The sequence below is a fragment of the Belonocnema kinseyi genome, chromosome 5, assembly GCF_010883055.1.
Source record: "Belonocnema kinseyi isolate 2016_QV_RU_SX_M_011 chromosome 5, B_treatae_v1, whole genome shotgun sequence".
Taxonomy (NCBI): domain Eukaryota; kingdom Metazoa; phylum Arthropoda; class Insecta; order Hymenoptera; family Cynipidae; genus Belonocnema; species Belonocnema kinseyi.
The window spans coordinates 131,081,012-131,094,644 of record NC_046661.1 but is presented as its reverse complement, the minus strand read 5'-3'; the positions used below and the strand labels follow the sequence as shown (position 1 = coordinate 131,094,644).

At 26.6% G+C, this 13,633-nt stretch overlaps 2 protein-coding genes across 2 annotated transcripts in view; both read right to left on the bottom strand.

Annotated features, from left to right (window-relative positions):
* The window catches only part of LOC117173890 (putative helicase MOV-10), a 28,642-nt gene extending 25,103 nt beyond the window's left edge, over window positions 1–3,539 (bottom strand). Inside the window, exons 1-2 of the mRNA XM_033362536.1 lie at window positions 3,218–3,539; window positions 357–518 (exon numbers count right to left, since the gene is read on the bottom strand). Coding sequence (XP_033218427.1) covers window positions 357–518; window positions 3,218–3,330 — 275 coding nt within the window. The 5' untranslated portion in view covers window positions 3,331–3,539. The remainder of the gene's footprint in view (window positions 1–356; window positions 519–3,217) is intronic.
* A 3,076-nt stretch (window positions 3,540–6,615) lies between these two features.
* Window positions 6,616–11,457, bottom strand: LOC117173889. Its single transcript, XM_033362534.1, has 3 exons — window positions 11,418–11,457; window positions 6,725–7,058; window positions 6,616–6,627 (listed from the first exon to the last, which is right to left on the bottom strand). The coding sequence occupies exons 2-3, from the start codon at window positions 7,037–7,039 to the stop codon at window positions 6,616–6,618; spliced, it is 327 nt and encodes a 108-aa protein (XP_033218425.1). The 5' UTR covers window positions 7,040–7,058; window positions 11,418–11,457.
* Window positions 11,458–13,633: the final 2,176 nt, after the last annotated feature.

Sequence of the window (13,633 nt, the reverse complement as noted above, 5' to 3'; positions counted from 1 at the left end):
GCAATCAAGTGATCTGATGAGAGCAGTCTGCCCAGACATATTGGATAAAGTCTGGTTTTTATTCCATCATTGACGGACTGGGTTGCAGTCAAGTACACGATACGGGGACCTACAACTTAAGGTGGGTTCCGAACCACCAGAACCTTGGTAAAGGTACATTGAAAAATTTCCAGAGGTACCGGCTCAGGAATCGAACCCCGGACCTCTGAGGTGAAGTCCAAGTGTCTAACCAACTGAGCCACATTATTATTGTTGTTATTATTATTATTAAAGTAATGATTGTTCTGAGATCAGTTTGGGATGTGAAGATTTGCTAAGTTCAATATAAATAAATAATAAATTTTAAATTTGCTTACGGAATCGGTTGTTTGCAAACTTCCCTCAGGGTAGGATTCAAGAGCGGAGACAATTTGGATTCATCGAGTAAACTGATCGCATAATGACACACTCGAATTGGCCAATTTGAACATTTAAACTTGACAATATATTCCGCTCCTTCTTGATATATGTTCATGAAACTGCAATTATATTTATTTAAATATTATAATCAATTAATCCTAGTGACATAAATAATGAAAACTTTATCTTAACCCTTAAAGTGTATTGTGGGTGTCTGACACCCCAAGAAATTTTCAAAATCTTATAAACCATACTTAATTCGAAAAAATTGAGTAACTGTCGCCATCTAACCTTAGTTGGTAACACTAACTTTGAGTAAAGTCGTTTATCATACTGCGTGACTGCGTGAAGCGTCAGTCTGCTAGCAGCAGCTGTTGAAAGTAGAGGTGAAAAAATCGTGGGTTGCAAATAAATATCTTTTTTCAAAGAACCCATGTTGCAATATTTTTTTATGAGAATAGACTATTTCAAAAATATAGTTATGAAATTTTAGGTTAAAATAATTAAAATTGCGTGAGTTATGAATTTTTTAGTAAAAACCCAATTTTTCCACTTTTTTCAATAATTTTTTTAACAAACTTAAAATAAATAAATGACTATAAAATCAACTCTACCTTATTTAAGATACATAAAACCATATTGGATAATTTTATTGTGGCAAAATATTCAATAGGGGTTAAACAATACATGATTAAATACGCTGGGGCGTTGAACACCCACGATGCTCCTTACCGTGATTTTTACCATGTATGCACTTTGAGGTTTAACCAACGTTTATCTTCATAATGTAAGCAAAATTTGATTCTAAATGGATTCAAACAATATTATTAAAAATAATATTTTTGTTGTAAATGTTTTTTTCAATATTAGAAAATAATTGTGTTCTTAAAGTTTTGCTACCACACTATGAATTCTAAAAGTTTTCACACTTTTAAAACGAAGAGAAAAATTAGTTTTTAAAATTCAAAAAAGAAGGATGTCGGTGAAAAATAATGTTTTAAGAATTTTGAAAGGCTTCAAGACAATAACAAAATTTTCGCGAGATTGATGGTGAATTTGGAATGATTTTTTTATTTTGAAAAATGAATTCTATGAAAAAATTGAAAATTATTTCAAAAGAGTTAATAAAATTAATAAAAACTACGTCAAATATTTTAAAGCCAAGTTTTGAAATTTTGTATTGTTCACAATTTTTAGAAATAACTTGTTTTGTTTGAAAATTTTACTATGTTGGAAGAAAATTCGAAAATGTTATTCAAAATTCAAATATTTGATTCAGAAATGAACTATTTTTCTTAGTGACAGTTTTTGATTTGCTCAAAATACGTTTTTTTTGTTGAAGTCAACTGTATTAAGAAATTTTCAACTTTTTTGGTTGAAATATCAATTATTACATGTTGTGTTGAATTATCATCTTTTTTGGTTGGAAATTTAATTTTATTGTAGAGAATCCAAGTATCTAAATAAAAATTAAACTATTTTTTAAAAATTCCTACTATTTTTGTTTAAAGATTTATTTCGACTGCAAATTAATCTACTCCATTTTTGTTTAATTATATATTTTGTAGATTGAAAAACTCATGTATTTTCTTTTAAATTAGTTTTTTTTTCTTATAGAAACATAATCTTTTTTTTTAAATTAATTTATTAAAATGAAAATAGGAGAATATTATGGGAATAATTTTTTTTAAATAAAAGCTAAAATATGTAGCTATTTTTTTATCCAAAATTAAAACCTCAGATTTTCAGTTTAAAAAATTAATTTTTAATAAAAAATTGAATTTTTAATCAGTTGAATTAAAAACAACGAAGAAAATTTTTCCATGAGCTGAATTTAACTAAAAAATGGGATTTTTCAAATAAAAAACATCAACTTTCAAGTTAATTGTTTCACTTTGAAACCATAAGGGTGATTTATTTAAAACAAAGTTGAATTTTTAACCCGAAAATATGATTTTTGGACAAACAAGTTAATTATTTACAAAATAGTTAATTTTTCATAAAAATAGATCAATTTTAAGCAAAATATTCGAATTTTTAACCAAAAATATAAATTTTCAATCGCATAGTTAAATTTTATAACCAGCTGTTGAATTTGCAGCCCAAAAAGACGAATTTTCTACAAAACAGTTCAATTTTCAATTCGAAAATATGAATTTTTAACCAAAACGATGAATTCTCAAACAAAAAAATGTTTTTTTTTAAACATGAATTTAAGTTTAAGCAAAGCAGTAGATTTTTTAACAAAAAATACGAATCTTCAACAAAATAGTTAAATTTTTAATCAAATTATTGAATTTTCAAATAAAATTATAAATCCAGCACTAAAAAAATGAATTTAAAATAAAGTAGATTGCATTAAAAACAAGAAAACCTTCTAACAAAATAGTTACTTTAAAAAAAAAACAATGACATTTGCAAACCAATATTAGGATTTTTAACCAAACGAGAAGACTTCCGAACCAAAAATGTGATCTAAAACTTTTCAAAGTTTAAAAAAAATCGTCTTATTAAGTTCTATTAAGTCAGTTCGCATTTAAGCAAAAAAACAAGAAAGGGGAGGGGAAAAGGGGAAAAAGGTGAAGGTTTTTGAAACCATCTTTCAAAAATTCTTAAAATTCGCAAACTTTGTTCAAATTTTAATCCCCTGTTACCAGCCGCGTAAATCGAAGTAACTGCCACGTTTGCGTGCGCTGTTCCTGCGGACAATAAAGTGCACTTTATCGTCCGAGGCCGATAAAGCACCCCACCACCAACAATAACCTACTTTTCTGCTCCAAACAACGCCCAGAAATAACCATTTTTATTTTTCACTTACCCAGATGGGGCTTTCACGTTTACGATATTCAGATTCAGATCCACCTTCGTTATTACTAAATTGTATTTCGTTGGACTTGTAAGTGCTTGAACTTCGACAATGTCGTTAAACATTATAGAATCTTTTACATTTTTATTCAAAAGTTTTAGAGGAATTCTAATATCAAAATTATCAGAATCTGGAGGGCATTTTGCTCGATTAATTTTGTCTCGAAATAGCTGATCGGCGGATTCTTGGCTGTAATGTTCTTCGAGGTAAAGAAGATGTTTTAGAAATTTTAAATAATTTGTATCCTTGATGTATTTCAAGTCGGATAAATCTCTAAGAAAACTGATCCATTCTAGGCTTTCATCCGAAATGCCGTCATATAGTTTGAGATTTTCTTTCAATACTTTGACAAGTTCTTCAGGAATTGGGTACTGTGGAATTGTCTGAAGAATAATTGGATCCAATTCGTTTTCTATTTCACTGAAAATTAATATTTTACTTTTTATTTATATATTTATCATCTAAAAATTGTATAGATAATAAAGTTTATTTTTGCACGAAAACTATTCCTTGGGCTACGAAATAAAATAAATTAATTTTTTGTATTTTATTATTTATTATATTCATGGAAAAGTGTATAAGAATGGCCCTCTTAGACGAAGAAGGCGTGGATCTCGCGACAGTGAAGGTACGTGGGTTAGCGTTTGCAGATGAGAAGGTTTTTCTTAAAATGAAAGAAAATAAAAAATATTATAGTCAGGGTGGCGATTCGGCGGACGATTTGCAATTTCCGGGAATTTCCCGATTTTCTCAGCAAATAAAGATAAATAAATGAGTTTTCAAATAAAATTATTAATCTTCAACTGGAATATTGGAGTTTAAAAACATAATTTTTAACTAAATTATGAATATTGAACTGAAATACTTGAAAATTTAATCAAAAAGATTAGTTTTTAAACAATGAAATTAATATTTAAACAAAAACATCAATTTTCTACCAAAAAATACCATTTTTCAACAAAATACGTGAATTTTAACGAATTAGATGAATTTTCAAACAAAGGAGACAAATTTTCAACTAAATAGTTAAATTTTGAACTAGAAAAAATCAATTTTTAACAGAAAATTTAATAGTTACATGTATAGAAAAAGTCTAATTTTCATCTTAAATTATGAATTTTCAATTAAAATGATGAACCTTCAACTGAAATATTTTAACTTTCTACCAAAAAAATTATTATTTTGAGTAACGAAGATAAATTGCCAACCAAAACTTAAATAATAATTAAGTTCTAAGTTAAGAAAATCATTGTTCAACCAAAAAAGAAAGAAAAAGATCAATAAAAGAGTTAACTTTTCGGTAAAAAAATTCATTTTCACCCAAAATATAAACAAATTTTCCAGAAAATAGCTATTTTTTCAACAACAAAAAAAGAATTTTTAATTCAAATGATGAATCTTCAAGTAAAATTCTTGAATTTTATACCTACCAAAAAGATGAATTATCAACCAATAAGATTAATTTTCTACAAAAAGACGGACTTTCCACAAATTTCATGAGTTAAAAAAACATAATTTTATTTTTAAATCTAAAATATCGATTTTTAACAAAGTAGTTACATTTCCAAAAAGATGAGTTTTGAATTAAAATGACGAATCTTTATACAAAAAAATATATTTTAACAACAGAACTATCGAAAAAACTTCTTAAAGTGAATTTTGAACCAAAAAAATGAATTGTCAACTAAAAAAAAACTGAATGTTTAACAAGACAAATGAATTTTTATTGGAATTATGGAATATTCAACTGAAATAATTTTTTACATTTTCAGTTGAAAATACAAAATACTTTCAACCAAATAAAAAACAATTTTTCAACAAAATGTATGTATAAAATCAAATTTTTCAACGTAGGAAATGAATTTTTAAATTAAAGGGTGAATTTTTAACCACCTAGATCAGATCAAAGCCTCTCTCGCGATCACCAAACATTTACCGATATACAATTTTATAATTTTTAATGGGGGGGAGCAATTTCATATCGCTTATCTAAATTTTGAAATAATTTTAAATATTTACATAGATAATGTAAACAGATGCGATAATCGTCGCGACTAAAAAGGACTCACACTCGTATCTACGAGGCTAGGCGCTAGAAACAACAGTATGGGGATGAGCCGCTACATACCTTCTTTTTAATAATAGGGTATTTTGTTGGAAATTATTTATAATTCAAATTAATTTTTTTTCTGAAAATGTAACTATCCTAATTTTGGTCGAAAATTAATTGTTTTTCCTTAAAAGTTCAATTATCAACGTTTTCATTTAGATAGTTTTTAGTTTATAATTCAACTATTTGACCCACTTGGTTTTAAAACTGAACAACTTGGTTAAAATATTTGATCTTTCTTGACAGAAAAATCTTTTCTCGTAGGAAATTAAACTCTTTTTTGACAATTTGTCGTTTCGATTTAAAAATTTATTTCTTTTGGTAGAAATCTGATTTTGTTGTTGTTAAAAATTTAGCCGTTCAGTTTAAAATTAATCAATTTTGGTTGAAGATTCAGCTGTAATATTACAAATTAGTATATTTTAATTAAAATTAATATTAAAACTAAAATGGACTATTTTTTAAATTAAAATCTTCTATAATTACATTATCAACAATGATATTTTTCGTTTTGAATTAATCCTTTTTGTTTGTTTTTTTTCTGAATATTTTTAATTGCAGAGTATTCAAATTTTCATTTTTTGAGACATAATCTTAATAGGAATGTCAATAAAAAGTATTTATGGATATTGTAACAAATACTTCCTCTGCCCGCCACTATAAATGACTCTCAGATTACACCCAGCCCCTCTTTCTTCGTGCCTTCGTGATAAATAACATTCTTTAGAATCATTTTTCACGACGAAAAACTACAAGGTTTTTATTGAAAGTAGTATTTATCAAAATAATTCATTTATTAAAAGAATGAGTAGATAGAAAAATTTATAAGAAATAAAAAATACTGCAATGCAAATTAATTTCAAAAGGAATTTTATAAAATTATTTACTTACTCATTTATTATGCTTTCACATAAATCGAATCCATCATCCCACCCATCATCCAAATCCGATCGATCGTCCAATCCATCGTTTAATTCATCGTCCAATCCATTATCCAAATCCGATCCATCGTCCAATCCATTAAGAAAATCCAATCCATGATCCAAATCCGATCCATCGTCCAATCCATTATGAAAATCCAATCCATCGTTTAATCCATCGTCTAAATTCGATTCATCGTCTAATTCATTTTCCGAATCCAATCCATCGTTGAATTCATTATGAAAATCCAATCCATCGTTTAATCCATCATCAAAATCCGATCCATCGTCCAATCCATTATGAAAATCCAATCCATCGTTTAATCCATCGCCTAAATTCGATTCATCGTCTAATTCATTTTCCGAATCCAATCCATCGTTGAATTCATTATGAAAATCCAATCCATCGTTTAATCCATCATCAAAAACCGATCCATCGTCCAATTCCTTATCAAAATCCAATCCATCGTCTAATTCATTATCCATTCCCTTACCAAAATCCGATCCATCGTCCAATCCATTATGCAAATCCAATCCATCATTTAATCCATCATCCAAATACAATTCATCGTCCAATCCGTTATCAAAACCTAATTCATAGTCCAATACATCATCCACACAGAATCCATCATTTAAATAAAATTCATCGTCCAATCCATTATTAAAATCCAGTAAATCGTTTGATCCATAATCCAAATCGACTGAATCATGCAAATCGAATTCATCGAAATACAATTCATCCATGTTGAATTTTTTTTCTATTCTGCACGGAACCAAAAAAATACATAATTATGGGATCAGATTATATTTTTTAATAAATCAACATTTACTCTTTTAGATATGATGATTTTGTGTTAAATTCAATTAAAGCTAAATTATTAAACCCTAAATAAACAAAAAAATTTGATAAAGTTCAGATTTAAGGTTTTAACAATTGAAGTAATTAATATTGAGAAATTATAAAAAAAGAAACGTGTAAAATGGCATCGAGGTGACCATTAGGATGGTCTAATTTTTTTTCTCCAATTTTCATACATATTGCCCGGAAATTTTTTTGAATCCACACGAAAAATGTACTTAAAAAAATATTAAGAGGTTCCGCAAGCCCATAAGAATTTCCCATAAGAAAATATACGTTTTTATAAATTTCATTCCGAATCGTCCATTTTTGGCAAATCTAGTTTGAACTGTAAATTTACCTTAACAATCAGATGTTTACATAAATTGTTAAAATAATTTATCATTGTTCTTAGCAATTTTCTCTGAAAATAAAGTTAGAAACTCACGGTTTTTTTCAAAAAAATTCGACTTACTATACAATTTTCAATTAAAGTGATATCAAACTTAATTAATGTTAACAAACACAACTGTTTAAATAATTTACTATTATTTTCGATAATATTCTCTTATATTGATGCTGGAAAATATCAGTGTTTTAAAAAATGTACTACTTTGTATCCAATTTTTAATTAGACTGAGGTGAATAATTACTCAAAGTTAGGAAAATTAATTTTGTAACAATACTTTGTAATTTTTAATTATATTTCATTTGAATAATAATTTAAATTTGCGATTTTTTAAAGAATTTTTCGACTATTTGTCTATTCTTCACCTGGTGTGAGTTAATAATTACTTCAATTTAGCAAAATTAATTTTGTAACAATACTTTATAATTTTTAATTATATTTCATTTGAAGAATAATTTGAATTTGCGATTTTTTAAAGAAATTTTCGACTATTTGTCTATTCTTCACCTGGTGTGAGTTAATAATTACTTCAATTTAGCAAAATTAATTATGTAAACAAATTCTTATTGTTTATAACTATCTTTTTCTTCATTATTGCTAGATAGATGCAGTTTGTTCTGAAATTTTTTACTTTTTTCCCCAGTTTTTAATTAGTTAAGCAATAAATAATGCTAGTTAACAAACAGAACTTTTTAAACGATTTATTATTGTTTATAACTCGCTTCTCTTAGATAATTCCTAGAAAGCTCCGGGGTTTTCTTTAATTCTAAACTTTTTATCCACTTTTAAGTAATAGTTTTATAATAATGAATGATATTTAAAAAACACCATTTTCTAAACCAATTTGTTATTGCTTATGACTATCTTTTTCTATATTAATTCTAGACGGTTGTGTTTCTTTTTTAATTTGTCACTTTTTGTCAACTTTTTAAATAGGGCGAGGTAATAAGTAATACAATTTATCAAACATCCCAGTGGGCACAAAATTGGGCGACGTCGTTGCGACATCGTTACGACATCTTTACGACATCATATGTCTATGTCGTTTCGGTGTCTTTACGATGTCGTAAAGAAATAGTCAGATCATGCGACTTATTTACGATGTCATAAAGACATCTTAACGACATCGACATAGGATATCGTAAAGTTGCCGTAAAGATGTCGTAACTATGTCTTAAAAACGTCGCTAAATTGTGTGCCCACTGGGATAACTCTTTGAACCAGATATAAGTCGTATGATCTGACGATGTCTTTACGATACCGCAAAGATAACGAAAAGACATGGACATAGGATGTCGTAAATATGTCGTAAATATGTCGTAACGATGTCGTACAGAGGTCCCCAAATTTTGTGCCCACTGGGAAGCCTTTTTTTGTGGGAAATACCTGTTAAACTACAATTTAAGCTTGAATTTTTTGTTGTTATTCGTAAATTTCCAAAATTTTATAATACCAAACTAAATTTTCGAAATCCCCAGACTTTTCCCAATGTTTTTTATGACCAATTTTTTATTCTTCCCGGCCATTAGAATTCAAAGATCAGCATTTTAATCTTGTAAAATTTGTAATACAGAATCTTCTCTAAACAGAGTAAATAATTTTTAGATTAAAATTTTTTAATTTCAAATTTATTTATTCATATTATGCATAAAGAAGACTTTTTACCTTAAAGTTGCCCATTGGGCACAAAATTCGGCGATGTCTTTACGACATCGTTACAACATATTGACGACAACGTTACGACATCCTATGTCTATATCGCTAAGGTGTTTTACGATGTCGTAAATGAGTCGTATGATCTGACGATGTCTTTACGATATCGCAAAGACACTGAAACGACATGGACACAGGTTTTCGTAAAATTGTCGTAAAGGTTTACCGATGTCGTAAAGACGTCGACAAATTTTGTGCCCACTGGGTGAACTTTGAATCTAAAAGGACGAATTTTCAACAATGGAGTTTAATTTTCGACCAATAGAGGTGAACTTTTTTGACATATTTCCATTTTTTTAAATAGATAGATAGATCAATTTTTAAACAAAAAGTTCAATTTTCGGCAAAAAAATTAAATTTTTAAGAAAATATTTTAATTTTTAACTAAATAGTTGAATTTCAACCAAAAAGGGTGAAATGTCTCTCATGAGAAATTAATTTTTAAACTAAACAAATGAACTTTCAAACAAATAGTTGCAGTAAAAGAATTTAATTTCAATAAACCAAAGAGATGAATTTTCTGCTAAAATGATGAATTTTTGAACCAAATTGAAAGAAAACGAAAAATTTCAAAGAAAGAGTTAAATTTTCGATCAAAATATGAATATTCAGTAAAAAAAAGGAATACATTTTTAAGAAAGTAATCCAATTTTTTTAAATATGCTAAAAAATAAATTGTCAACAAAATATGTAGCTGGGTTTCTAAAACAAGATATGAATTTTTAACTGAAATGGTGAATCTTCAAGTAGAATAGTTAATTTTTCAGTAATAAATTAATTTTCGATTAATTAGAAAATATTTTCAATCGAAGAGAGTAAGTTTGAACTAAGATTACGAATCTTTAATGAAAAATGATTTTTTTTTAATTGGTTCAACCTTCAAACAAATAGTTCTCTTTTCAACCGAAAAAGACTTTATTTTAAATAAAGAAACAAAATTCAACCAATGAAAAGACGAATTTTCGACAACATGTTTAAATCCTCTACCAAAAAAGATTAATTTTCAACAAGACGAAAAACGAGATGAAATATCTTCTAAAACGAATTATTTTTTAGACGAAAACAACAAAACTTTTTTTGTCAAAATAGTTGAATTTTCAACCAAAAAAGTTTTTAGCAGAATTTTCAACACGAAAATATGGATTTTCAACAAAATAGTAGAATTTTCAAGCAAGAAAGTTTTAAACAGAATTTTACAGAAGAAAATATGGATTTTCAACAAAAAGTTAATTTTTCACCAAAATAGTAGAATTTTTAACACTACAAGACCAATTTTTAAGAAAATAGTTGAATTTTTACCCAAGAAAGTTTTTAATCGATTTTTCAACCTAGAAAGTGTTAATAAGAATTTTAAACAGGAAAAGATGGATTTTCAACAAAAAGTTATTTTTTCCCAAAATAGTTGAATTTTTAACCAAGAAAGTTTTTAGTAGAATTTTCAACCAAGAAAGTTTTTAGCAGAATTTTTAACACGAAAATATGGATTCTCAACAAAAAGGTATATTTTTGTCAAAATAGTGTAATTTTAAACACTTAAAAATGAATTTTCAACAAAAAGTAATTTTTTTGCAAACAAAAATTAATTTTTAACATTAAAAGACGAATTTTCAGCAAGTGTTAAATATTTAAACAAAAAGGATGACTTTTGAACAAGTTTCTTAAATTCTCAATCAACTAATACCAATTTTGACTAAAAGTATAATTATCAGAAAAAAATGAAACATTGAAATATAAGGCAAATTAATTACTATCAATAATCAAATTTCCCCCAAAAGTTTTATTTCATAATTCCCTCATTTTTCCCAGTCAAATTTTTTGTTTCTCCTGATCAGTAATATTCGAATATCAGAATTTCAATTTTGAAACATTTTTAACATTAAATATTTTCTAAACGGAATAAAACAATTTCTAAAAAAAAAATAAAAAATTAGTCTCCTTGACAATTATTTATAGAAATTCGCTCACTTTTTGCACAATTTCTTTTAAAATCCCTCATTTCTCCTTGCGAACCAAATTTTCGTATGACCACCCTGTACAAGTTTAAAATGGGGATTTTAATTCTCAATATATGGTTCTTTTAAACAAAATATATGTTATCGACACATATAATATCTTTAATACATTATTATTTCAGATAGGAAGTTTTCAAAAAATTATTATACCTTTAAGTTAATAAAGTTGATTATACATTTATGCACTTTCCCACTTTTTCCTGTTTTTTATGGCGTTTCTGATCCCACTATCGGTGCCACAGCGGTTTTAACTTCACTAAACGTGACTGAACGATAAACCAGTGAAGCCTGATCTGGAACTAGACGTGGTCCAATACTATGACACGTCTATGTCCGTGTGAATATGGTAGGAGACGATATAAATGCCTGCGTTGCGCGCGCAACCCATTTCTCCTCTTCTGAATTTGAAAACTCGAAGGTGTACGATTGCCGGTCGGAACACTTCGGCGGTTCTATTTATATCTCTATCTGCTTTGAAATAAAATGAAGAGATTGGGATTTTAATATTTTCAGATTTCGATGCTGGGCTGGCGATTCTCATGATTTGAATACTTCGCGCGCCTCTTCATATGCGTGTATTTTGAGGTTACGTTACTTCAAGTATAAAATATAAATTATATAAATATTTATCCTATTATATATATATTATCAATTATAACATTATAATTATGCTATATTATAATAGTCTTCTTTAAATCTTAATCCGCATTTGAAAGAAATTAAAGAAATTGGTGATTTTGGAATTCATCTCGTTTGGATAAAAACTCAATTATTTGATTGAAAAATTAATTATTTTTTTTAAAATGTAACTATTTTGTAAAAAAAAGGCCTTTTTTCTATCAAAAGTTCAACTAATTTGTTAAAATTTTTATTTCTTTTATTTGAAGGTTCATCTCTTTCGTTGAAAATACATTTTTGAAACTGACATTTAGTCTATACCATTTTTGGTTAAAAAATCATGTATTTTGTTAGCAATTCGTCTTTCTTTGTATAAATTAAATTGCTTTATGGAAAATTTATACTTTTTGATTAAAAATGACATTTTTCGGTTGAATTATCAACTGTGAATATTTTTTGGTTGCAAAGTCGTATTGTTGTAAATGCAACTATATTGTTAAAAATTAAAATCATAATTTTTGGGTGGAAAATTCGATTATTCACTTAAAGTTGAACTACTTAGTAAAAAAATTAATTATTTCTTATTAAAGATTCATAATTATAGTTGAAAACTGAACTATTTGCCTTTAAATTAGGTTAAAAATTCAGCTTTTTTGTACAGAATACTCTTTTTGACTTTAAAATTAAAAAGTTTATTAAAATTAAATTGACCTTTTTTAGTAGAAATTTAATCTTTTTGTTGAAAATGTTTCATTTTTGGTCAAAAATGCAATTGTTTGGTTAAAATATGAACTGTACATCTTCTTGGGATTAAAAGTCGATTATTTCACTAAAAGTTGAATTACTTTGTAAAAAAATACAGTTTTTTTCAACAAGGATTTATAATTATGGTTAAAAATTTAAGTATTTGGTTCAAAGTTTAACTCTTTGATTGAAATCTCATATTTTTCGCCGAAAAAAATCAACTTTTTGTAGATAATTCGTTTTTTTGAGTTTAAAATTAAATAATTTTGTTGAAAATTCATGTATTTTGTTTGAAATTTGTCTTTTTTTGTAGATCATTAATTTTCTTAGTCGAAAATTCATGTTATTTCTTGAGAATTTAACAATTTTATTGAAAATTCATTTATTCAATTAAAAATTATTTTTTTTATCTAGGATTGATTAAAAATTAATCGTTTTTATCTGGAAATTGAACTATTCAATTTTTGGTTGAAACTTTATCCTGTACATTGCATTACTTAAAACACCAATTATTTGATAGAAAAATAATTTGATTTGTTAAAAAGTAAACTTTTGGGTTGAAAATTGATATATTTTGTTAATTAGATTTTTTCCTAAAATTAAAAAAACTGCAAAATAAAAAAATTTCCTTAAAATCTTCCGGATTCTTTTTTTTTTTTAATGGATTTTTTTAAAAGAACGGTCAAATATTGCTGATAATTAACGAAATTTTCTTTTTTTAACTAAAAAATTTCAAATTGAATGGGTTCAAGATAAACACTTTTTAGACTGACATAATATTTGAAGTAATAATCGAAAACAAATTAATTAATTTTTTAACAAATAATTGGTGTTTTGACTAATACAGTTTACAGGATAAAGTTTAACCAAAAATGAAATAGTTCAATTTCCAGATAAAAGCTGTGATAAAAAATTGAATTGAACAAGGAAAAAAAACGACTTTTCAACAAAATTGTTAAATTCTCAAGGAAAAGGTGAATATTTGACGAAGAAGATTAATGTTA

Coding starts and splice junctions, on each gene's coding strand:
- LOC117173889 (XM_033362534.1), bottom strand. CDS start 7,039: ATGGATGAATTGTATTTCGATGAATTCGATTTGCATGATTCAGTCGAT.